At 37.4% G+C, this 22,463-nt stretch overlaps 2 protein-coding genes and 1 long non-coding RNA gene across 4 annotated transcripts; 1 reads left to right on the forward strand and 2 right to left on the reverse strand.

The window, feature by feature from the left end:
• Window positions 1–88: 88 nt before the first annotated feature.
• On the reverse strand, window positions 89–5,123 carry LOC128602961 (proline-rich protein 5-like). 2 transcript variants are annotated; one of them, XM_053617125.1, is made up of 8 exons: window positions 4,814–5,123; window positions 4,610–4,690; window positions 2,801–2,849; window positions 1,693–1,750; window positions 1,514–1,605; window positions 1,255–1,395; window positions 1,068–1,167; window positions 89–637 (listed from the first exon to the last, which is right to left on the reverse strand). In XM_053617125.1, exons 1-8 carry the CDS (start codon window positions 4,909–4,911, stop codon window positions 321–323), a joined length of 936 nt encoding a protein of 311 aa, XP_053473100.1. In that variant the 5' UTR covers window positions 4,912–5,123; the 3' UTR covers window positions 89–320. The 2 variants fall into 2 exon arrangements, with proteins under 2 accessions (XP_053473100.1, XP_053473101.1); XM_053617126.1 differs by lacking the exon at window positions 4,610–4,690.
• On the forward strand, window positions 1,165–18,746 carry LOC128602963 (uncharacterized). The gene is made up of 5 exons (XR_008384921.1): window positions 1,165–1,440; window positions 5,785–5,916; window positions 7,498–7,557; window positions 16,465–16,657; window positions 16,864–18,746. It is a non-coding gene; the product is annotated as an uncharacterized LOC128602963 (long non-coding RNA).
• trpm5 (transient receptor potential cation channel, subfamily M, member 5) lies at window positions 5,916–22,007 on the reverse strand. The gene is made up of 26 exons (XM_053617127.1): window positions 21,866–22,007; window positions 20,059–20,126; window positions 19,733–19,883; window positions 19,089–19,269; window positions 18,830–18,996; window positions 17,799–17,976; window positions 17,630–17,694; window positions 17,333–17,515; window positions 17,113–17,212; window positions 16,806–16,924; window positions 16,297–16,632; window positions 15,499–15,642; window positions 15,067–15,190; window positions 14,692–14,837; window positions 13,841–13,953; window positions 13,621–13,719; window positions 13,233–13,494; window positions 10,643–10,761; window positions 10,268–10,400; window positions 9,009–9,183; window positions 8,609–8,777; window positions 8,252–8,430; window positions 6,997–7,129; window positions 6,829–6,901; window positions 6,647–6,737; window positions 5,916–6,551 (listed from the first exon to the last, which is right to left on the reverse strand). The coding sequence occupies exons 1-26, from the start codon at window positions 21,890–21,892 to the stop codon at window positions 6,493–6,495; spliced, it is 3,594 nt and encodes a 1,197-aa protein (XP_053473102.1). The 5' UTR covers window positions 21,893–22,007; the 3' UTR covers window positions 5,916–6,492.
• Window positions 22,008–22,463: the final 456 nt, after the last annotated feature.

Raw genomic sequence — 22,463 nt, forward strand, 5'->3', positions numbered from 1 at the left:
ATATATATATATATATATATATATATATATATATATATATATATATATATAATATTATATTTTATATTATATTATATTATATGTATGTATGTAAATGCTGACAACAAGGACTAAAGACATGGCCTAAAAGTCAACTTAATGACTAATTTCTTGTGTTTTATTATACTTTTGATTAATTAGAATTTTTGTGTGGGTAGTGCACCAATGAACATTTTAATATATGAAAAATAAATGTGTAAGCTCCATCTCTTCACTCACTTATTCATCTTTTCCAGAATGGCTAAGCTTTTAGTTTGAAAATAAGTACATCCAGCAATGTCTCAACAACTGTGGCTTTGAAATGTGGGATTGACTCGACAGTGATCCCTCTTATCCCTTTCCCTCATTTCATCAGTGGTCCCACGTGCATCTTCTAACCCCGAATGCGTCCTACTTGTAACAGCGAGAAGCTGCATGTTATTGATGAAGGATCTGCCATCGGATACAGGGTGACGCCGCAGGCTGCTTCCTCTCTCCACATGCCCCTCGCCCTCCTGCTCCAATAAAGGAGTCAAAAGCGAGACCTCTGAAATATGCTGCGTGATCCTTATCTCAGGTTGGATGAGGTGCTTATTTTCTCTGATTTCTTCTTCATAGCCTGGCAGAATGAATGAGGAAGGCACAATAACATGTTAACAAGGTTTAAAATGTAAAATGCTGACTCATTAAGATCTGTGACTTTGAAAGCAGGCTCTGTACCATGTAGGTAGTGAGTATGTGATTTTATTATAAATGTTTTAATTTTGTTACTATATATATACTACTATAAAAGTGGTGATCAGGAAAATTGCTGTAAATACCTTTTAGTGTTATAATAAATTGCTCCTGGAAACTGTTGTTATAGTTTTGTCCTTAAGCTGTTTGATGTGGTTTGGTGTGCCTTTTTAAAAATTTCTTTTTATTTTTTATTTTTTTTAAACCACCATTTAAGAAGAGTAAATTTGGAAGTGGTCCATAGCATTCAATAACCTTTTGACAACACCTGATCTTGATCATTAACATATAGACATATGTTGTTACCTTGTTACCTTTGTGTTTGCAGTTCCACAGATAGGGAGAAACCACCATTTCCAGCATTTTCTCAAGGCGAAAATATTCCATTGAGGGGCCTCTGGGCTCATGGACTCCCTGGACATAAACAATCACACAAAGTAGGTACAAGAAAACTTGTATAGTATGTGTATTAATGTGTATGTGTGTGGAAATGTCACTTACCTGTAGGATTAACAGCATCTGTGTGATGGGCGTGGGGAGCAGAGAAGTGTTGGTGGGGAGCAGCTCCTCCATTGGAAGCCTCATCAGGACGAGATCCCTGAAGGCTAGAAGGGCCATCTGCCTTACTGTGAACTCATGACCCTGGAGTTGAGCAAAATATACAGGGAAGGGTAGCAGTTCAATAATGTAAGTGCTGATATGCTTCTGACGGTGTTATGGCTCAAAGTTCTTGTATTGGGAAATTAGTGTGATGTTATACCTGTAGTGGATAAAAAATGGCCTGCAGTGTCGGCAGAATTTCTGAGAAAAATCGAATCCATACATCAGCTAAGAAAAAGAGCTGACCTTCCCCTGGGAACAAATGAAATTATATAGTCCATATGTTGTACTGACCTGTCATGTAGAGTGCAGATAAATCTGTCAGCATTTGTTTCTTACCTTCATATAGTTGAACCTCTTCTAAAATAGACCGAAGCCCTTTAATCAGAAGCTGATTCTACCAGTAAAAAAAGAAAAGTATCATTATATTAGAGGTATTCTCAGTGACTTTATTGAAGTTAGGTGAAGCTAAGCTGAAAACACCCAGCCCTTCCCTTTCTGGCAAGCCAGACCCCCAAAACTCACAAGCTTGAATTTGTGAATGAAAGTGCAAGAATGAGTCAACAGCATATACTAAACAAAAAAGAAATACCTCATTGTTCTCACTGATTGGATGTTTTTTTCTTCTTCATGTTCGAGCCACAGGGGCAGTTTATCTAAACAGATATTTTATTGAAGCTACTAGGATGTGAAAGCTTTGCCAAATATAACATGAACTTCTCTAACATCATAGATCCCATTTTTAAATCCATTTTAAATGTGCAGCAAACGATCTACTGAGATTTATCATTTTTAGGTGATGTGCGTACACATATACAGTAGTGTGCAAAAGTTTTAGGCACCCTATTCTTTTCAGTACAAACTTTGTTATAGAGTTTTGATTTTATGACTTCTACATTATCAAGTTAGTACAAAAAACATTTTAGATTCCCAAACATAATTAAATGTTGCAGCATATTAAGTAAAGACAAGCAGCATATTACGTAAGAGACCACTTTTCAAAAAAAAAAATAATGAAGGCTGCTGGGTTTTGCTGCAAATATAAGAAGCAAGTGCGACAGCCAGTATCTCCAGAAGAACCATAGCTGGTTCTGCAAGATGCTCAATAAAACTTACAGCTAATTTCCTTTTAAAACTGCACAAATTGTACCGGAGGCTACTATTTGTATTTTTTTTTTTTTTTTTTGTCACACAAAATATTGACTTTGTTTCACTTACTACTGTTTGCTGCTCTCTCTCTATATATTTTTAAGTGTATATATTTTTTAAAATGTAGAAACATTTTATTTAATTATTTTTGAAGGCATCTTGCTCTACAGCATTTCTTTGCATGTGCCTAAAAGCTTTGCACAGTACTGTACTTGTGAAAACACATTTTTGTAATCGAAACTCAGTAAAAACAATAATCTGTTATTGTGTTCATGTTGGAGCAGATCATGTTGCATACCTGGAAATACTCTTCAATGAATGACCCCATTTCTGTTTTTAAAAGCCACCTGGCAAGATGAAAGGGAGAAGGATTTGAGATGAGTTGCTTTTTTGTTCATATATAAACTTTACCAAATATAAAATATTACTTCATACAAATATTAATCCATATTTATTGTCTAATGATTATACATGGCTTGTTTATTTATATATATATATATATATATATATATATATATATATAATCTCAGTGCCCAATATTGGCACAGGCTGTGAAAAATTTACTCTGTTCTCATGGATAGCGCAAACAACAGGTTTATCAAAAAAAAAAAAAATGTTCTTAAATACAGGTGTGCAACAATTATTGGCACCCCTATGAATTCATATGAGAAAAATATGTTTGAAGTATATTCCCACTGATTAAAAAAAAAAAATTGTACACCTGAGTGACTAGGAACAGGAAACTGTTCAACTATGACTTCCTGTTTCACAGGGGTATAAGTATGAGGTTGCAAATAGGCCAAATTCCCTTATTCATTCATAACAATGGGTAAGACCAAGGAATATAGCTGTGATGTGCGGCAAATGGTTGTTGAGTTTCACAAAATGGGAAGTGTCTATAAGAAAATAGCAAAAGCATGGAAAATGCCCATTTCCACCATCAGGGCAATAATTAAGAAGTTCCAGTCAACTGGAAATGTTATGAATCAACCTGGAATTGGACGTGTGTCTGTATTGTCTCAACGCACTGTGAAGAGGATGGTTTGAGAGGCCAAAAAATCTCCAAGGATCACAGCTGGAGAATTGCAGAAGTTAGTTGCGTCTTGGGGTCAGAAAGTCTCCGAAACTACAATCTGAAGTCCCCTACATCACCACAAGTTGTTTGGAAGGGTTTCAAGAAAAAAGAGTCTACACTCATCCAAAAACAAACTCCAACGTCTTCAGTTTGCCAGACACTACTGGCACTTCAAATGGGATCGGGTTCTATGGTCAGATGAAACCAAAATGGAGCTTTTTTTGGCAATAAACATCAGAGGCGGTTTTGGTGCACACAGAACGGTGACTATATGGAAATGTACCTCATGCCCATGGTTAAATATGGTGGTGGCTCATTAATGTTTTGGAGCTGTTTTTCTGCCGGAGGACCTGGACATTTTGTTAGGATACTGATATGGCATCATGGAATCTATGAAATATCAACAGATATTAAATGAAAACCTGACTGCCTCTGCCAGAAAGCTTAAAATGGATTGTGGTTGGATCTTCCAGCAGGACAATGATCCAAAACAGACATCAAAATCAACACAAAAATGGTTTACTGGCCACAAAATCAAGGTCATATCATGGCCATCCCAGTTCCCTGACTTGAAACAGATAGAAAACATGTGGGGTGAACTTTAGAGGAGAGTCCACCAGCATGGACCTCAAAATTTGAAGGATCTGGAGAGATTCTGTATGGAGGAATGGTCTCAGATCCCTTGCTATGTATTCTCCAACCTCGTCAGGCATTATAGCAGAAGACTCAGAGCCGTTATCTTGGGCAAAGGGAGGTAGCACAAAGTATTGACTAAAATGGTGCCAATAATTGTTGCACACCTATATTTAACAAAGATTTTTTTTTAATAAACCTGTGTTTTGTTTGCAATTGTTTGATATCCATGAGAGCGGAGTATCTTTGTAACATTTTTTCGAAAAATAACGACAATTTTTCAATGCCTTCTTTGCTCAAATTTATAAAGGGTGCCAATATTAGTAGAGGGCTGTGTGTGTGTGTGTGTGTGTGTGTGTGTGTGTGTGTGTGTGTGTGTGTGTGTGTGTGTGTGTGTACCTGATACTCTCATTTAAGAAGTAGAGTTCATTCATTTGCAGTCCTTTACCACGAAACACCTTAATGACTGCAGAATAGATACTAAAACAAATTTTGCATGAGGTTTATATATTTCTTGCTCATTGATAATAGTAAAAACTGACTCAAACACAGTTTCACGTCTAGTGATACCATTTAGTTTTATGGGTAAGGTGTAATCTCTACCTGTTCATATCACTGACACTGGAGTTAGACTGCGCCTGAGGTAATGCTGGCAGAGTCACAGTGCTCGAGCTAGGAACTCGCTGCTGACTCAAGCTCATCGTCCTTGCTTTGCTTCAACACATAAACAAAGGTCCTACACAAAGTTGTATTTAATCAGCTGAACATTCGGCATATCCATCACAAGTAGAACAGTGACATTCATCTTCATGTGATTATTAGGTCAAAGCAGGTAAAGCTGTTAGGAGTAAAGCTGATGAATTATTTTTCAAGCTTGTGAAAGTGGCCAGGTGGGAAGGCTGCACTTCCTGTGGTGCAGTAACTTCCTGTTACCAATACTGTGAAGTGTGCATACATGTGTTTACTGATTAACACACCACTCAGCCCTGAGGGTGTTTCAGCTGAGTGACAGAATATATCTCAAGGTGATATGCTAATAGAGACCTAGAGAATAGAAACATATGTCAAGGTTTTGACAGTGACAGCAAAGATGGAACCGAAACATTATGGAAAATATAACTAATTGCTATAAATAAAAATATAAACCATCCTATTTATAGTTAAGTCCCAGTTAATATGCTATCTATTTACAATCCAGTGAGCATTTCACCTTCCAGTTTTTCGTTTTTTGTTTTTTTTTCCACCTTTTGAAAACATACAAATATATTGTATTTTAACCCAATCTTACCTATAAGAGCTTAGTAATATATTCTGCAATATAAAATAAGATTTAGGCAATGTTGACTGAATTATAATAAATAGACTACATACCCAAATTGTTACTTTACAGGTGGTCACAGGTGAAAGTTGTATTCAGACATGATTCCTTTCTTTCTGTGGCACAATCTTCATAAAAAGTTTTACATTCAGAATAAACAATTTCTCATGACAGAGAGAGTAACTGTTCAGTTGGTGACTTTCTCCAGCAATGCTCTGAGCAAACTGCTGAAGTCTATTTTTTATTACTTCCCTAGGTCACTGATTCATTAACTGAGAGAACACGGCGTTGCATTGGTCATTCCGACAATGAATAATCAGTGCGTGAAGGCTTGGATGAATGTCCTATGACTAGTAAAGAACGCTGCACTTTCAAAGCCTGTTTGGAGGTGAGCAGAAAATAAAGATCATTTATTAAAGATAATTCCTGTGATTCACACCTAGAATTTTACATCACTGCTTAAAACAGGGAAGCTAGGTGGAGGAAGTGCAAGTTGGATCACCAGTCATTTTAGCCACAGAATTTCATTTAAAAAATGACATCAAAAGGTTTAACAGATAAATTCTTTAAAAATTAAAAATGGAATATTAGTCATTAGTCTTTAATCCCTGAATATTACAAATAATAAAAGCATTTAAATAAAATTAAAAAAATAAAATAAAAAATATATTATTCTACACCAATTACCAGCAAAATATGTCGGTGGATTTTAAATATATGATGTAGCTTTAAAAAAAAAACATTTAAAAATGCAACAGTGAAAATAAATAGAAAGAAAATGAAATGCAGTGCATGAAATTACAAATACAAAATCATTCATTTTGCCATTTTGGGAGGGTGGAATTTCATCTCTATTACAAAACTTCAGTTCTGTCAGTAGTTGGATAAGCACATAAACAATATTTTGATATTACAGTCATTACACAACTTGAGGCTTTTCCTTGTTTGTGCGCACTCAAGCTTGTCATTCCTTTTCATCTTTCTTTGATGAACATGCTGCCCCTTTACTGCTGTCCTTGGTGCCTGTGAAATAAACAGATGCTGTAACGTTAAACTGTAACAGAAGTAAAAGACTGAAGTTGGAGTCTACATGATTGTTTATCAAGAGGAAGACCTACGTGGGCTTTTGGGAACATCTTTGTCACATTTTAGTGTACTCCTTTTGAAGCATTCTGCCATCCAGGATAGCACCTCTCCACAGTATTTCACCTGAAGGTCAAAAATATAACTGTGTTGGCCAGAGTTATCTGGAGGATAGTACCATCTTGATTCATGGGACATTTGAAGTAATCGATTTTACCTCCACTTCCATAAATGCCAAACGTTTTTCTTGCTCTTTAAACCGTGCCGCACTCATCAGCAAGCTTTGCACCCTAACATGGTGATAGTAGTGGCATCAGTAAAATGGTACTTACACAAAGCACACAGCTCTGTACAGTCAAAAGGAAAAAGCTGGAGACTAACTCACTTGGAGGATGTGCTCTTGAGTCTCTCCTCACTGCTCTCCAGATGACGTTTCTCAAGCTTGGCCAGGTAATTCTCCTTTTGCACAGACTCCCAAGTCATCAGCTTCTGATCTAACCCTGGTGGCATCTCCCTCTCTGGCCATTAAACATAGTATCATGTTAATTCCAGCTACCTTTTGGTAGTAAAATACTGGTAGAGTATTCCTGACTAATATTTTGTTGAGTGGTATGTAGTCCAGAAGAAACATGCAAAGTATATTTTGCAATGGATGTATGACATGTTATGTATGTGTAAGTTTTGCGAAGCTACAAAGCTCATAGTCTCTCAAAAAAATGGATTTATTCTAACTAACAGAGATCACTGCTCCAGACCTGCCTAAAACGCCTCGATCGAAGTCCAGATATCAATTCTGCAAGCGTCTAGGTCACAATTTGACTAACATAAATGCACTACGTGTCTTTGTTAGAACCATTTTTTAAACTGTATTTTATGTTCACTTCAGGACATCAAGTTGTTACAGTGAAGAAGACAAATTAAACCATTCTAACATTGGATCTGAAAGGTAAGGGTTTTACAAAATAAATATTACCGCTGTGAAACGTTCTGCTCAAGTTGTGCTTGCAAAGTTGGTTCCGATTGATCTGTTTGATCATCCGAATTTTCTGAATCTGACTCGGGCTCGAACTGATTGTGTTTATAATTGCTTTAGAAGCCTTGGAAGCAGAAGCTTGCGATTATGGTAAGGGGCGTTACATGCTTCCGACACACGCTTGAGGTTTTTGGCCAATCAGAGCACTCTGGGTACTGCAATAATGTACTGTATGTAAAAAAAAAAAATTTGTTTTTTGCACTTTCAGGCTTGTTAATCTATTCTATAACACCCAATAAACAAAATAATGAACTTTTAAAATAGCATCATATGACCCATTTAAGTGTTATATACTGATATATAGGTTTAGAAAAAAACAAAAGGGCTTAATTATCTTGTACTTGTATATCTTACACCTTGGAAGGTGATTATAGTGTACCTCTAACTAATTTAAGATTTAAGTAATTTATGTTCCATAATTGAACCTTAATTCCACTGTTGTTACCTTGTTTGCACCTTAGGGAAGAAAATTTTTTCTTGTATCTTTTTTAAGAACTATGTAGGATGACCGTATCCTAACTATTATAAGCCCAAATGTGAAACTGTTCTCTGATCAGTTTACTTTTGGTGAATTTATTTTTTTAATTCAATGTTAAACATGACCAACCCAAAATCTCAGTGTTTTCCTCAGCCTTTCCAAACAACGTCAGAAAGAGTTCAGAGATGTGGCTGATAATTATGAAGGGTGGAGCAAGAGCGGGTCGGCTATGGTATTCCACAATCAGATTATACCGCTGAAATTTCCAGAAGATATCTGTGTTCCCCTGTACCAGCTGGAATGTATAGCTGTGAGAGGGGCACAAGCAGAAATGTGAAAGCTGATGCAGCCTGACAATACATTACACTATGTCCTGCATTTTAAATGAAAATCACTGAATGTCATCATTGTTTAGTGGTAGTACATTACTTATTACTTATGAAAGAGAATCAAATCTAAGTAATTGTATTTAGAACCCACTCTAACCTGAACATTGCAATAAGCAGATTTAGCAGAAGAACGTTAGTGACAAGTAAATAGATAACCAGCAGCAGGATGACCAGCCAGTTAGCATAGATGTTTGGGCAGGGGGGCAGAGTGCCGTCTATGATCAGGTGCAGATCCATGGTACAGTTATCATGGGGCATTTTAGCCGCTGTGGATAGAAGTGCAGCAAATAGTATATGATTAACCTGCTCTGTCTCCATCTTGTGGCAGTCCCTCAACTAATAATACATTAAGTCTTCATTTAAAATACTTTCTGGCATGTTATATTGGTTTGTCTGTGCTAAAAGAGATAGATAAAATGGTTAAAGGAGATTAGAAATGCATCAAATGCACTATGTGACATAGGCTATGTGTAAGCTGCATCACTAAAAAAGCTCACCATCTATCTCCTCGAGGGGAATCTGGCCGAATATGTGCAGGTATGGTCTGTAGAGCACTCTGCGGAACACCCAGTCCAGTCGGGGGTCATTTGGGTGGAGCAGAGCCTGAGTCGCTACTCCATATGCAATCAGCCACACACTCAGGAAGAACAGGAAGAAGAATACGTCCTTCATCTGAAAACAATACAAACATGTCCTGAATCAGTTAACAGTCCATACCAAGTACAGTGCTACATTACTACTATCAGTAAGAAGAAGAAAAAGAACCTTATTAATTTAGGACATTTCAAACTTTTACGATGTAGCTGAAAGCGCTCCATCTGTTTGCTGTTAGTGTTTGCAAAAAATAAAATTAAAAAATATATATATATATATATATATATATATATATATATTCTGTCATATCACAACAAACCAGTGACTACATTTCCCATCCTGCACTGCGGCCTACAAACATGGCTGCCATGGATTGCAATTCCCAGAACACTCACTCATTCTAATCACACACCTGCATCCAATTTCACACACTCACTGGACAGTATAAAGAGACTGTTTTCTAAAAATGTCTTTGCGAAGTATTAGTGTTACCACTGTAGCAAGCGATTATACCCTGTTCCTCGTTTTGGTTCATGATCTTATTCTCATCTCTCGTTCTCCATTCTAGCTTTGCCCAGTTTGCCAATCGCCTGACCCTTTGCCTATTTCTTGACCTCGCTATTGTCTCATGTTTGTCTGCCTGTCTCACTCTCATTAACCTCTTATCTACATTTGCTTATCTGCATTATCCGTCCTAACCTTCATTATGTGGAGTGTGTGTGTGTATCTATCTATCATATATATATATATATATATATATATATATATATATATATATATATATATATATATATATATATATATATATGATAGATAGATAGATAGATAGATACACACACACAAAATATATATGTATATTGAATTACTTAAACACATTAGCTTACTAAGGAGTATGTGTGAAGTACAAAATAATTAGACAGAAGACAGAGAAACAAAAAAAAAGTAATATAAATAATTAATAATAAAAATATATTATGATTCAAATTAAAAAGTAAAAAGATGGATGTCAAGCTGCTTCTAAAAAATTGGTAATAGGTGGAACCCCCAAATATTAAGTAGTAGTGTCCTCCAGATTTCATAAACATAATGGCAAAAAGCCTCTTTACACATTACACTAATATCATCCCTGTGGGTTTCAAATAATATATTATAATGTGGTTACCATTCTCTCAACAATGATGATCTTGGGCCCAAGCTGCTTGTGGATGGCAAAGATGTGGATGAGCCTTAAAGTATAAACCATGAAGTCCAAAGCCAGGACGGTGCGTCCAGCCTCATATGTTCCTTCTGACATCCTATACATACAAAATGCATTATTGTTTGACAAAATGTTTAATTGAAAAGGGTTTGAAATACAAAAAAAAAAAAAAACATGCACATGGCAATATATATATATATATTTTTTTACATGATTACAAAGGCATCCATTAGCCAATTAGAGTTTGAAGAATAATTGAGATTACAATAAAAAAGTTGTCAAATACAGGTTACATTTATTAAAGGCTGCTTTCATTCAAGTGTCTATGAAGCATCGTACCTGCATGACACCCCAATCACGAACAGAGAGATGGCTACCATGTCACACTTGTTCCAGTTATCCTCCACATAAAGCTTAAACTTCTTCAATATACTCATGTCTTCATCTGAGAAGAAACTCTGGGACACATGGCACATGGAATTCAATTTTACAAACTCAACTGTTGCAATAATTTGTTTTTAGCATTAAATAAAAACATTTTTAGCTCAGTTCAGTACACAGACTGTTCAAGGTATTAACACATGACACAAATGTTTCCCTTGAAGAAGGAAACTTTCATATCATGTTTTATTTATATGCATGTGACCCACTCAAGTTTCATAACATTTTTTCTCCACTTCTCAACCCTCCCCCTCTTCCTCTCTAACTGCTGATGACTTTGCCACCTTCTTTGAAGAGATTAACGAACTCTGCTACTCCATGTCCCAACACATCCTCACTTTTATCACTTCCACTGTAAATGGCTCCTTTACATCCAGTCATTTACCAACTACCTTCAAGTCTGGGCTATACTCATTTTTTTTTTTTTTTAAATAATTCAGGCTAGATAGCAACTCATGACTGGTATCACTTCTCTCCTTTCTCTTTTGAATTCTTGCATGTGCTGTTTACAATCAGTTGACCTCCTGGACCATAACCAGTCTGGCTACAAAATGGCACACTTCACAGAAACTGCCTTTGTGGCTGTTACTTGGAAGCTTCATGTGGCTAGATCAGCCAAATTATTATCCAAACTGTTCCTTCTTGACCTCTCAGCAATCACCGACATGGTCAACCACAAGACTGTCCATCCTTACAGGACTTGGAATATGTGACCCAGCATGGCGATGGTTTGCTGGATGGCCAGTTATATCTGCTAAGGTGGAGTCCCACGTGGCTCAACACCTGGTCCTCTTTCATGAGCCCTGTATACTAAAGATGTAATGTCATTGCATGGCTTCCCTTACCACTGCTATGCAGATGACACACAACCCCTCCTCCCCTTTCCACCCTTGGACCCTAGTGTTTCTGTTCACATATCTGGCAGACAAGTCTGGTGGACATCTCATCAAGGATGTTACGTGATTGGACGACAATTGAACACATGTGTCGGTCACTTGTGTGAATTTTTTATCACATTTCTTGGATAATTTAACACGTTGAAAAAAAGTGTGTAGGATATTAACGCATCCTTTCTGAGTGTGCACCATCTACCTGAAGTCACTGATTAAAACCTGTACCACATTTCATTTGAGCCACAAGCACAGCTTGGACTGATCTGCTATCCCTCAAGACATGAGGAAAATGTGCATCAAGACTCTTTGTATTGGCACCAAGGTGGTTGAATGAGTCACTAAACGCTTAAGCAAGCATTAAATCTGTACACACACACACACACACACAACATTTACAACATTTACTATTCCCATAGCTGTACTAACTCTCATTCAAACTTGTCTCTATCAGGGTTTTAGCTTGATGGCATTACTAGATCATGGCCTGTGTTCTAGCATGAGAATGTGTGTGTAGAATCTACAACACACATCTGTAAGTCATTCTCGAAACTTCTGGTAGACTTATTTGGTAAATGAAAGTGAAACTGCATCATATGAATGCATGTCATAGAGTTGAGATCATTGCACATTTGCATGGCATGTGGAATTCTTGATGAGGGTAAAAATGCAGTTGTTTCTGTGTCACAGATGCAAACTGCAGACTGTGCACAAAGTAAATATTTTAGACAAATTCCAAGCTTTACTTTAATGTTCACACTTCATTGAAGTAGGTATCTTAGACTTGCTAAGCCTTTAAAAATGCTAATCTTGAGAAAGTTCTTGAAATTAAAACAGGTATTGAAACAACTGTAATAAAATAATCAGTATCAAAGTAAGAGGATCTATACAAAACAGCTCAGTTTTCATTGCGTCTACATTGGCATACCTATTAAATAAGCATCCAAATAGTCAAGGAATCAAGGACTGCCCCCTATCCAGAAGTGCCAGTTAATAAGCAAGAGCGTATATAACAGGCCTTGGAGGATTTTGAGTGTGCAAAGTTCCTGTTCCACCAAAGCATGATTCAAGTGGTATTTGAAAGTTTTTGGGAGGTTTATTCAAAGGGTTATGCACACACATCCATTGGTGCCTCTTGAAAGCAAATATTTGGGCCAAAATCATAAAGGCAGTTAGTCTACACCATTCCCACCTGGTGTGAGGTTAGTGCCTCATTGGCTAACAGACACACTTCCTGATACATTGTATTACCGTGACTGGGAAGGGACAAGCTGTGGGGTAACCAGATGAGGTGTTCCCTCCCTTATGTAAAGTCCCTTGCTGATTTCCCTCTGGAGCAGTCACAAAACAATAATTTGAAGAACACTTTCAACCAGGTCATTTGATTGATGGATGAAATGTTCATCAAAGCTGCAAGATTATTTGCTTTGAGAAAATACTTGTTACTGTGACTACCATTGCAAAGGCACAAAGCAAGCCTAATTTAAAAAGCTAATGTGCTGATCTTATCCTGGATCTGATGTGTGCAATTCTAATTATACTTACAAATATGAAAGACAAGCTCTAAAATGGGACTGACTCCCATTTCATATTCACACCTGTCTGAGCTCCTCCAGCACTAGTGTAAAGACCCAGAAGTAGAGAATGATCTCAGCTGGAGAAGGGCCTTTTGGAGGTGGAGGCTGGAAGTCCAGCAGCAGCACGTAGGTGAAGAGCACTAAGAAAGCAAAGTACATGATAACGTTGCCCAGGAATACAGTGACAGGGGCGCTCCAGAAGCGCTTCCAACGTCGCAGAATGAACTGGCTCCAGGCCGCACCGCAGCTTTGAGCTGAAGAATCACCGGCAGCCTCCACATCACTTAAACACACACACACATAGAAGACAGATAAGAAACAGGTTCTCTATAAAGGTATTATAAGACAATTTGGAAATCTCTTTAAAAATCCCATGTCTTTCTAAAGTTCCTTTAATGAAAGGACTAACGCTGGGTCGTCATCAGTCAGTAGCAGGGCTTTCTCTGTCTCCAAACTATCCAGCTCTGCAAACTGCTCTCCTCCAACTCGATTCTCTAACTCCTCATCACTGAAAAACATACACACACTCAATGCTGATGAATGCTGATCTAATCAAGCCATTGTCAGTGATGATGATTTGTGCTCTATCTACAAGATATGGAATGACATTGTTTCTAATGGGTTCCTACCTGAATTTAATCAGATTGGTCCATATTAGAGGTGGAAAGAAGAAAGACACAACCAGTTTAGAGATGGCTGTATCTGTTTTCATGGCTCCCCACCAGATTTTAGTTAGCAATGCCTAGGGAAGAACACAGTGAGTGATAAAGCAGCATCAGCACAATCCCAGGACCCTTGTTTATATATATATATACACACAACCCCAATTCCAAAAAAAAAGTTGTGATGCTGTGTAAAATGTAAATAAAAACAGAATGGAATAATTTGCAAATCTCACAAACCCATATGTTATTCACAATAGAACATAGAAAAAATATCACGGGGCATAGAAAACGGGGCAGTGGTGGCTCAGTGATTAAACGTTCTGGGCTCTGATCAGAAGGTCAGGAGTTCAAGCCCTAGCCAAGCTACCACTGTTGGGCCCTTAAGCAAGGCCCTTAATTCTCAATTGTTCAATTGTATAAATGAGATACATGTAAGTCGCTCTGGATAAAGGCATCTGCCAAAATGCCATAAATGTAAAATATCAAATGTTTAAACTGAGGAAATGTACCATTTTAAGAAAAAAACAAGGTAATTTTGAATTTGTTGGCTGCAACATGTCTCAAAAAAGTTGGGACAGGAGCAACAATAGGCTGGAACAGTAAGTGTTACTAAAAAGAAACAGCTGGAGGAACATTTTGTAACTAATTAGGTTAATTGGAAACAGGTCAGTAACATGACTGGGTATAAAAAGAGTATCTTTTTGCACTTTTAATTAGGTAAATTCAGCAGACCTTTTTTCTTTCAGTGTATGGTGAGCTAGTGAGCACAAGTCTGTAAATTGTGCATCAGAAACAGGTGGAATGGGAGCTGTTACCTGGACTCCATCATGGGCGAAAAAGGCCTTTGCATCTGCCTCTGTGGCCAGGTTCAGCACAGTGGTTTGGTTCCAGCAGCTAGTTTTTCTCACCAGCAGAGCATATGCTCGGTCCTCACTGTTAGAGTAGCACTCGCTAAACAAATCTGCAGCCAGCATAAACAATAAAATAATTTTTAAAAACCAACATTTTTTTAACAATAAAGTACAATGCACTTAACATGTCCACAGAATAATCTATGCAATTAGTCATTAGTCATTAGTCAACAATGTAGGCAGATGGTAAGAATGACAGATTATTGGATGTTCAGGAATCTGTTGATGTGTACTTAATTTGGGCAATTTTTGTGCTAATATTTGTAGCGCAAATCTCACCCAATGCAAACTGCTCATATTTGGCTTCCTTCATGCTCCGAGCATTCTCGGCCTCTGACTCCAAATGAGCCATCTCCTTTAGGATTTTACAGCCAGCAAGAGCTGCAGCTACTGCCTCAGGTCCCTGTGACACACATAGACACAATGCTCAAACATAGATGTATAATCAAGGTATGGGAAAGACAATATGGGTGCATGATACTAAACTCCTCAGAGACTGATATTAATATAATTCCAGCTCAGTGGAAAGGCTGCACTGCAACATTGCTGTAATTGCAGTCATAAAGCTTTTAGCAACCACCTACAAACCAATTTGCCTGTGATAAACCACTTCCAGATAAAATGGTCTTTCTAAGGATAACGCGATAGAGATGTAAATAGAGTTGGTTTATGAAAATCAGCCAGTCACTCCAAAGGGCTGTGTGACCTCACCAAGGCCCAGAAGTAGTTGGCCATATTTTGTCTGTTCTGCAGGACAGCCCAGAGGAAGAGGTCCCTCAAGGGATGCTCACAGTGCTGCTCCAGGTCGATGAGGTCTTTCTGGTTGTGGAAGAGCCGACCCTTGCCTACCCTCTCCTGGTGGTGATGCAAATAAAACCAAAGCATTATAACTCTGAGGGGACATTAATAGGAGACTTACACTGAAAAACTTACAATCGTTTATCAAAAACCCGAAAGAGCTCTTTTGGTTTCTCTTTCTGAAGGGACACTTAAGGTTCTATGATAAATACTGCCACAAAAGATTTCCCTTCCAGAGAAAGTCATAAATAGAACTTTAAGCAGATAACAACCATAAAGTATACTTGAATAATAATTTTTTTTCTAGAAGTGTATACACTCTTAGGGAAATTGGTTCTATCAAGCACTGAAGAAGCTAAATAATATGTCCTTCTGGGGAAACTTTCTTGGGGAATGTTTAATGTAGAATCATTTTCCCTTTTAGAACGATAGAGCCATTAGCCATCCAAAAAATAATCCCTTGCAGAACCCTTCTAAATGAGTACATTGAGATGGAGCATTTAGACCAAAATCCCAAAGTCATTAAAAAAACCTTCTGCAGAATATGGTTATCATTGTACATCTTGTATCATATTATATGAGGACATAATGTGGAAAGTAAATCTACTACGCCTATGTAAGAACTACAAACTACTTCCTGTTTCAAAACATTTCTTTATATTCTTAAATGTTTGTATTTATGCAGCTACATATACAGAAATGCTCTCTTACCACTGGAAGTTTCTGGTAAAAGCCCCTGCAGGAGTCATGCAGAAAATCCTTCAGGACCTTAGAGACTTCAAGCAGAGTGAAGCGAGGCCGTCTATCCCCCATCTCCATGTGAGCAGGTCCAGCCGATCGAGCTGATAGCAGCACCTGTTTCTCATTGTGTTTCTTCAGGAGGAGGTTATACAGGAGGCTCTTCTCACGCACAGTGCAGTAGAGCTCCTGGAGACGGCTGTAAGTCATAAACTCGGCCAGGTTCACCCCATTGTCCACAAACAGGCGAACAAAATCCGGCTTGTCATTGACCAAGGCATCCATCATGACCTCTTCAAGATCATCTGCCTATGAGAAAAATATTATAAATATGGTAAATAAAACTTCCATCCCTGAAAATGAGTTGAAAATTGATCCATTGATAACAAACAGATAACTACATAAATAGATACAATACATTCACTACAAATTTCTTTACAGTGATTTATAGTGACATTGATATAAAATCATGAGTGTCTCACAGTCCATTCTACATCTCCATTGAAAATCTCGCTCTTTGCAATATCTACTCTGTTCCAGGCCACAGCCAGTTTCAGCTCATCCAGGAAGTCCTGTGCCTCCTGACTCTGACTTTTATTGGCTGAGGGGAAAGTGAACAGAAGACAAAAACTTGGTTAAACAAGGCAAAATGACTCAAATCTGTGTTGCATTATAAAAGTGATGAATAACAATTAAAATTGCATTAAATATTATTAAGGGAGGAAAAAGCTGTGACCTTTAGGAGGCTAATTATTTGGTAGATGGTAATAACATGCTGGAAACACTAACCTTTAACTAGTGCTTTGAGGATAACTGTGTCTAGATCGGAGTTCTCCTGCTCGGGGTCATGTACCATCAACAGGTGGAGATTATCCATAATTTTCAGAATCTAGTAGGAAAAACCCCACAAAACTGGAAAATTCATTGGTGAAATGTAACACTAATTTTGTTAGAGCAAATACAAAAGTTAACGCATTTTGTTGTTTTTTGTAATGCATTTAGCTCTTACCAATTTGATCCAGGAAGCGACTGCACCACTTTGGCCATTGGGAAATGTGTCGATCAGAAGTTCTTGGACAATGTCAGCATCCCAACAAGCCTGGTTTATCAGTGTAACTAAAATGTCTGCTACACCCCCCGAGCCAGCCAGGATCAGCCATGGCGTTGAATTCTGAATTGTCTTGTACATTCTCTACATGTGGAATGGAGCCCAAGTAACAAACATCTTACTTTATTTTAGTAACTTAAGTGAAACATCCATTTGAAATCATTCTGTTTCATTGAAAAATATCATATTATTACAGACCTGCAATATCCTTGGTTCTCCATGAACAAGCAGACATAAGACAGGAATTTCAAAGCTGCCAGGCCCTGAGAAAATAAGGATTAAGAGAAAAAAGTATTTAGACTAATAAAAGCTACAGGAAAAGTCACAAATAAGGATCTCAATGAACTAGAGACAATTATGCACGTACCTCCATGTCCAGTACGTTGTAAGGAGATGTGTTTTAGCAGTTTGACACGCATGTCACTGGTAGCACCAGGCTTCTTCGGGTCCTCTTCCACTAGGATGAAATGAGAGTGGTTGCAGTCCAGAGAGTACACAGTCCCATGGGGAAGATCCTCTGAGGGGTAGGGCGCTGGCTGATCAGGCTGTAGATTTAAAGAACAAAATTAAGTTTGCTGTTAAAGGGGTGGTTGATGGGAGAAAAACCTTTCCATTTATCCCAAATTTAGTGGGTAATTTGTATTTGAATTATACCATATTAATGTGCTTTTAGTAAAAACTCAGACTTTTATGGTGGGTGCTCCACATAATCTAAGTCTAATAATAATAATAATAATAATAATAATAATAATAACATATTGTGTAACAAAGACATCTAATCTCTGATTTTTTTTTACTTGCTATAACAAGACATTTAACTGTTATGGAAGGTTTCTCCAGTGTTAGCAGTCAGCACTTTGTAATGGTCCATAAGTTTGGTCTCAGAACTAGAGGAATTTATAGTTTCTCTGTAACATGACAAAGTGGGGGTTTGTTTGTTTGTTTGTTTGTTTTATTAACTTTAAGGGAGAGGAAAAAAGAGGCTGGTGTGAGAATGACTGTATATAGCTGTTATAATGTAAGTGATAATAGGAACTAATGTGTCTCACAGACTTTCCATAACTTTAAATGTAACTATAAATTGCTAAAAGTACATTTCATTCTTTAATAAAGTAAAAATCATAATCCTTTCACATTTCTGCTATAAGAGGAATAAAACACTTCAGGATCTTATTAAAAAAAGAATCGTCTTCAGGTTAGTAATAGTAACTCTGCTTCACATTGGGCATCGAGTATTTTCCTATAACAGCACACCCCTTGTGTTTTATTTCATACATCAATGACAAACATATAAAATAGGAAATGTTCATAATGATATGCATTTTCATATGACTGTAAAAAATCTAGGCAAGTAAAATGAATAAGGAAATATTCCCCCATGCTGTAGGATGTCACAACCTTGGTGGAGAGCAGCAGTTCTCGGTTGTGGATCTTGGTCCAGGGAGCAATCCCAATGGCCACCACACGGACCTTTGAAGAAGTACTGGCCAATGAATGGTCTCTCACTGCCTGGCCCAGATGCTTTGTGATGCCAAACCGCAGGCCGCTGGTCAGGATCCATGCTCCTGGTGAGGGTTATAGTAAGTGACTGCTATGAATGCCAACCATGTTTGACCTGCCTAATTATTATTTCCTTGTGTAAAATAAGTTTCCTGACCTGTACTCTGTGCAGCTTTCACTAAGCCTTTCCTCACTGTGTCTCTGAGCCAGGGTTTCATCTGGGCCTGTTCATCACCACCCACTAGCCCCACCACCAGGTGTGGAGGAGCAAGACCCCACTGCTCAGTCAGCAGCTGGTAGATCAGCTCTGGCTCTGTGTCACTGCTAACCCTGGCAAACTGGACTGACAAATAGAGTGTATGAGTAATGCACATGTCTAATAAGCAAGCAAACTTTTATATGGCAGAAAATAGGCTGTAATAACCGGATTTATATGACTTTGTACAACTTGTGGTCAATAATACAAAAAACATTTGTCATTGTATAATTGTTCATGCTTGTGTACAAGTTTAAAGACATTTTTGAAGATATTCAATTACATAAAACATTCAGAATGTCTTCTCTAATTTTCTCCTGGCTCCTAGTAAGTGTATCCTAAGTTAAGCAAGTACATTTAAATGGCTTCACAACCTAGTCAGTGCCTCTTTATCTATGTCAATAACGTTCACTGTATAAGTATTTTTGGATTTTAGTGTAATGCTAAAAGTATGTTATACATTCCAACACATTCTTGGTGTCAAAAATATAATCCTGAAAATCTCAAAATGCCTGGTTTTAATATAGTTATCAGTTCTAACATACCTTGCCCCTGGTCTTGTTGGTCCCAGTAAATTCAATGTCCCCCAAACGACCGGCTGTCCAATGGGTTTTATTCCGCTTCTCTTTAGCTTTATGGCTTGACCCTTCTTTAGTTTCTACGTCTTCAGAGTAACACTGACAACTTAACACATTTCTGTATATATGACACAACCACAGAAACACATACATTACATTTTAAATAACCCAAACAAATAACATATATGGAACACATAATATAATACTGGCACATAATAAAATATATAAAATGAGCAATGAAGGAAAACATCAACTTTTATAAGTGTGGGATCAGGAAGTGATCTCACTCTCACCCTTCTTCATCTTGTTCAAGTACTGATTCTCCACAATTTGCACACTTCTTCCCAGGCTGAATCAACACCTATGTACATACAATATAGATACTCAATTTATGCATACATTATATGTGCATACTGCCATACACTCACTGTCCATTTGATTAGGAAAACCTGTACACTTGCACATTTATGCAATTATCCAATCTGCCAATCATGTGGCAGTAGCACAATGCATACAATCAGGCAGAAAGTTTCCACACTTTCTGAGTAAATTCTAGAGTCCGTTGCGAGTGAAAATCCCAGAAGATCAACAGTTTCTTAAATACTCAAACCAACCCATCTGACACCAACAACCATGCCAGATCACATTTTCCCCATTCTTATGTTTAATGTGAACATGAACTGAAGCTCTTGATCTATTTCTGCATCATTTTATGCATTGCACTGCTGCCACATGATTGGATAATGGCGTGACTGAAGAGAATGAAGAGTATAGGTGTTCCTAATAAAGTGGACGGCACGTACATAAGCATTGTTCAGAAGCCTGTTCATGCAAAGCAGGCCTTATTTCCATTTCCATTCTTTGCACATGCAAACATGCTGCTTTTCTGCTGGTGGAGCCACAGGTGACTTCATGGACCACAATAGATTTTCCTTGCTGAAGGAAAGCAAGTCAGTAGAGCAGTCTTGGAAAGAACAAAAGGCAGAATCTAAGATGGAACAGCAGAGTCTGGAGTTTTGCTACCTTCCTACAAATCTAAACAGTGAATTCATGAAACTGACCGATACGAAAATCACCGTATTTAAATAATGATTTAAATATGTAAATACAAATGGGGGAAAAAACAGTGAAATATCTTGGTGAAGTTGTTTTATTCCACTGTAAAATGAAAGAATCTGTAACTGACAGATATAATTATTGCCCCAGTAAAACGAGCAATTTTTTTTCATTAAGGAATGTAATTACAGAGAACATTTTACACTTTATGAATGAAAGGGACCATATTATGTCCATATTATAGACCACTTTGGAGATAATACTGCACAACAATGTACCTAAAAGAATAATAATAAAAACTAATTGTATTCTACTGATTATAGCTCTTTGCACAAAAAATATGAATACACACATCCCTCCCTACATTATGATCATGTAGTGAAATCTTTTGAAAAAATTTTAAAAGAACTGTTTGGCAGTTCTCACAGTAACTATAATGAGATTCCTGAATAAATCATAACACAGTAAAATCGATACACATTTACACAGAGACCCATAGTCAGTTTACAAGTTCCACTGTGAAACGTGGCTCTCAGAAAGACCCTGTTTTATGTAAAATGCTACAGGTGTACAAATATATGTGTGTTTCCATGGCGACAGGTGGAGGTCATAATTTGACTAGGAACTATGGCAGGATGTGTGTGTGAGAAAGTTTATAAACCATGCAAAAGTAATCATTTGCATCAGAAATCACAGATCATGATTACATTTTATGTAATAAAACTCTGGCTTTATGTTTTTCCTGGGAGCCATTGTTAAAATGAAAGTTATTTTTCATAATCTTTGTACAGTGTATATACTAAACACTATTACACCAAAAACATGAATTCCAACAAATCACCCATGGCTGTTCAAATCCACCTCAGAGAACTCTACTTCAATGATGTGAGCTACCAACTGAAATTACAACAATATGTCAAAGGACAGATTTATACATCAGTTTCTAAAGTGAAACCTCTCCTTTGATTGCCTTTAGAGCTTTAAATAGAGTTTAACAGAAATTGAAAAAAACATATATTATCTAAATAGACAGAACAGGCTTACCATAGGAGTGTCCTGAAGCTTGGACATCTTGCTTTGCCTCTTTGTCTGCGCCTCTGCACCTGCTGTGTTCCAGCTCTCACCCGAATACTGAGCAAATACCTTTCATTCAAATCAGGACATGAAGCTCAGGTGTGCTCTTACCAAAGATGACCAGTCCCACAGCTGCTGCTAAAGAGCCACATGCCCTTACCTGTAGGCAGTTCTCAGCACACCTACATCCCTCAGCACTATTATTTAACTGAAATCACAGTTCCATGTAAATTTTTCAAAATCAACTATGAAAATGACAATGTTTATATGTTTAATCATAGCATATAATTTTTTAGACTGTGTTCACAATATTTAAAAGCATTAGTGGCTGCTCTTTCATGCCAAGCACTGCACTGTCATTGGGTAATATAGCACTAGACAGTAAAATCATCATTTATTCATTTATTCACAACTACTTTTAGACTTTCTGGTATGCTATGGCTTTCTGTCTGTTGTACATAGTGTGAAATATGCACTTACGGGAGCTAAAATGATTACTGTACTGGACAGGATTGTTGACAATGAGAAAGAAAATGTACTAAACTGTACTTTTCCACAACAAGGAACA

This window comes from Ictalurus furcatus, chromosome 27, assembly GCF_023375685.1.
Source record: "Ictalurus furcatus strain D&B chromosome 27, Billie_1.0, whole genome shotgun sequence".
NCBI classification, from domain to species: Eukaryota; Metazoa; Chordata; class Actinopteri; order Siluriformes; family Ictaluridae; genus Ictalurus; species Ictalurus furcatus.

What these genes read in the sequence shown, in the direction of transcription:
- LOC128602961 (XM_053617125.1), bottom strand. Translation starts at nt 4,911, where the DNA reads ATGAGCTTGAGTCAGCAGCGAGTTCCTAGCTCGAGCACTGTGACTCTG. An exon ending in TCATTGAAGAGTATTTCCAG is followed by an intron (nt 1,751 to 2,800) that starts GTATGCAACATG and finishes TTTTACTGGTAG; the next exon opens with AATCAGCTTCTGATTAAAGG. An exon ending in AGAGGTTCAACTATATGAAG is followed by an intron (nt 1,606 to 1,692) that starts GTAAGAAACAAA and finishes ATTTGTTCCCAG; the next exon opens with GGGAAGGTCAGCTCTTTTTC.
- trpm5 (XM_053617127.1), bottom strand. Translation starts at nt 21,892, where the DNA reads ATGTCCAAGCTTCAGGACACTCCTATG. An exon ending in CCTCAAAGCACTAGTTAAAG is followed by an intron (nt 16,925 to 17,112) that starts GTTAGTGTTTCC and finishes CTTTCCCCTCAG; the next exon opens with CCAATAAAAGTCAGAGTCAG. An exon ending in TTTACCAGAAACTTCCAGTG is followed by an intron (nt 15,643 to 16,296) that starts GTAAGAGAGCAT and finishes CATCACCACCAG; the next exon opens with GAGAGGGTAGGCAAGGGTCG.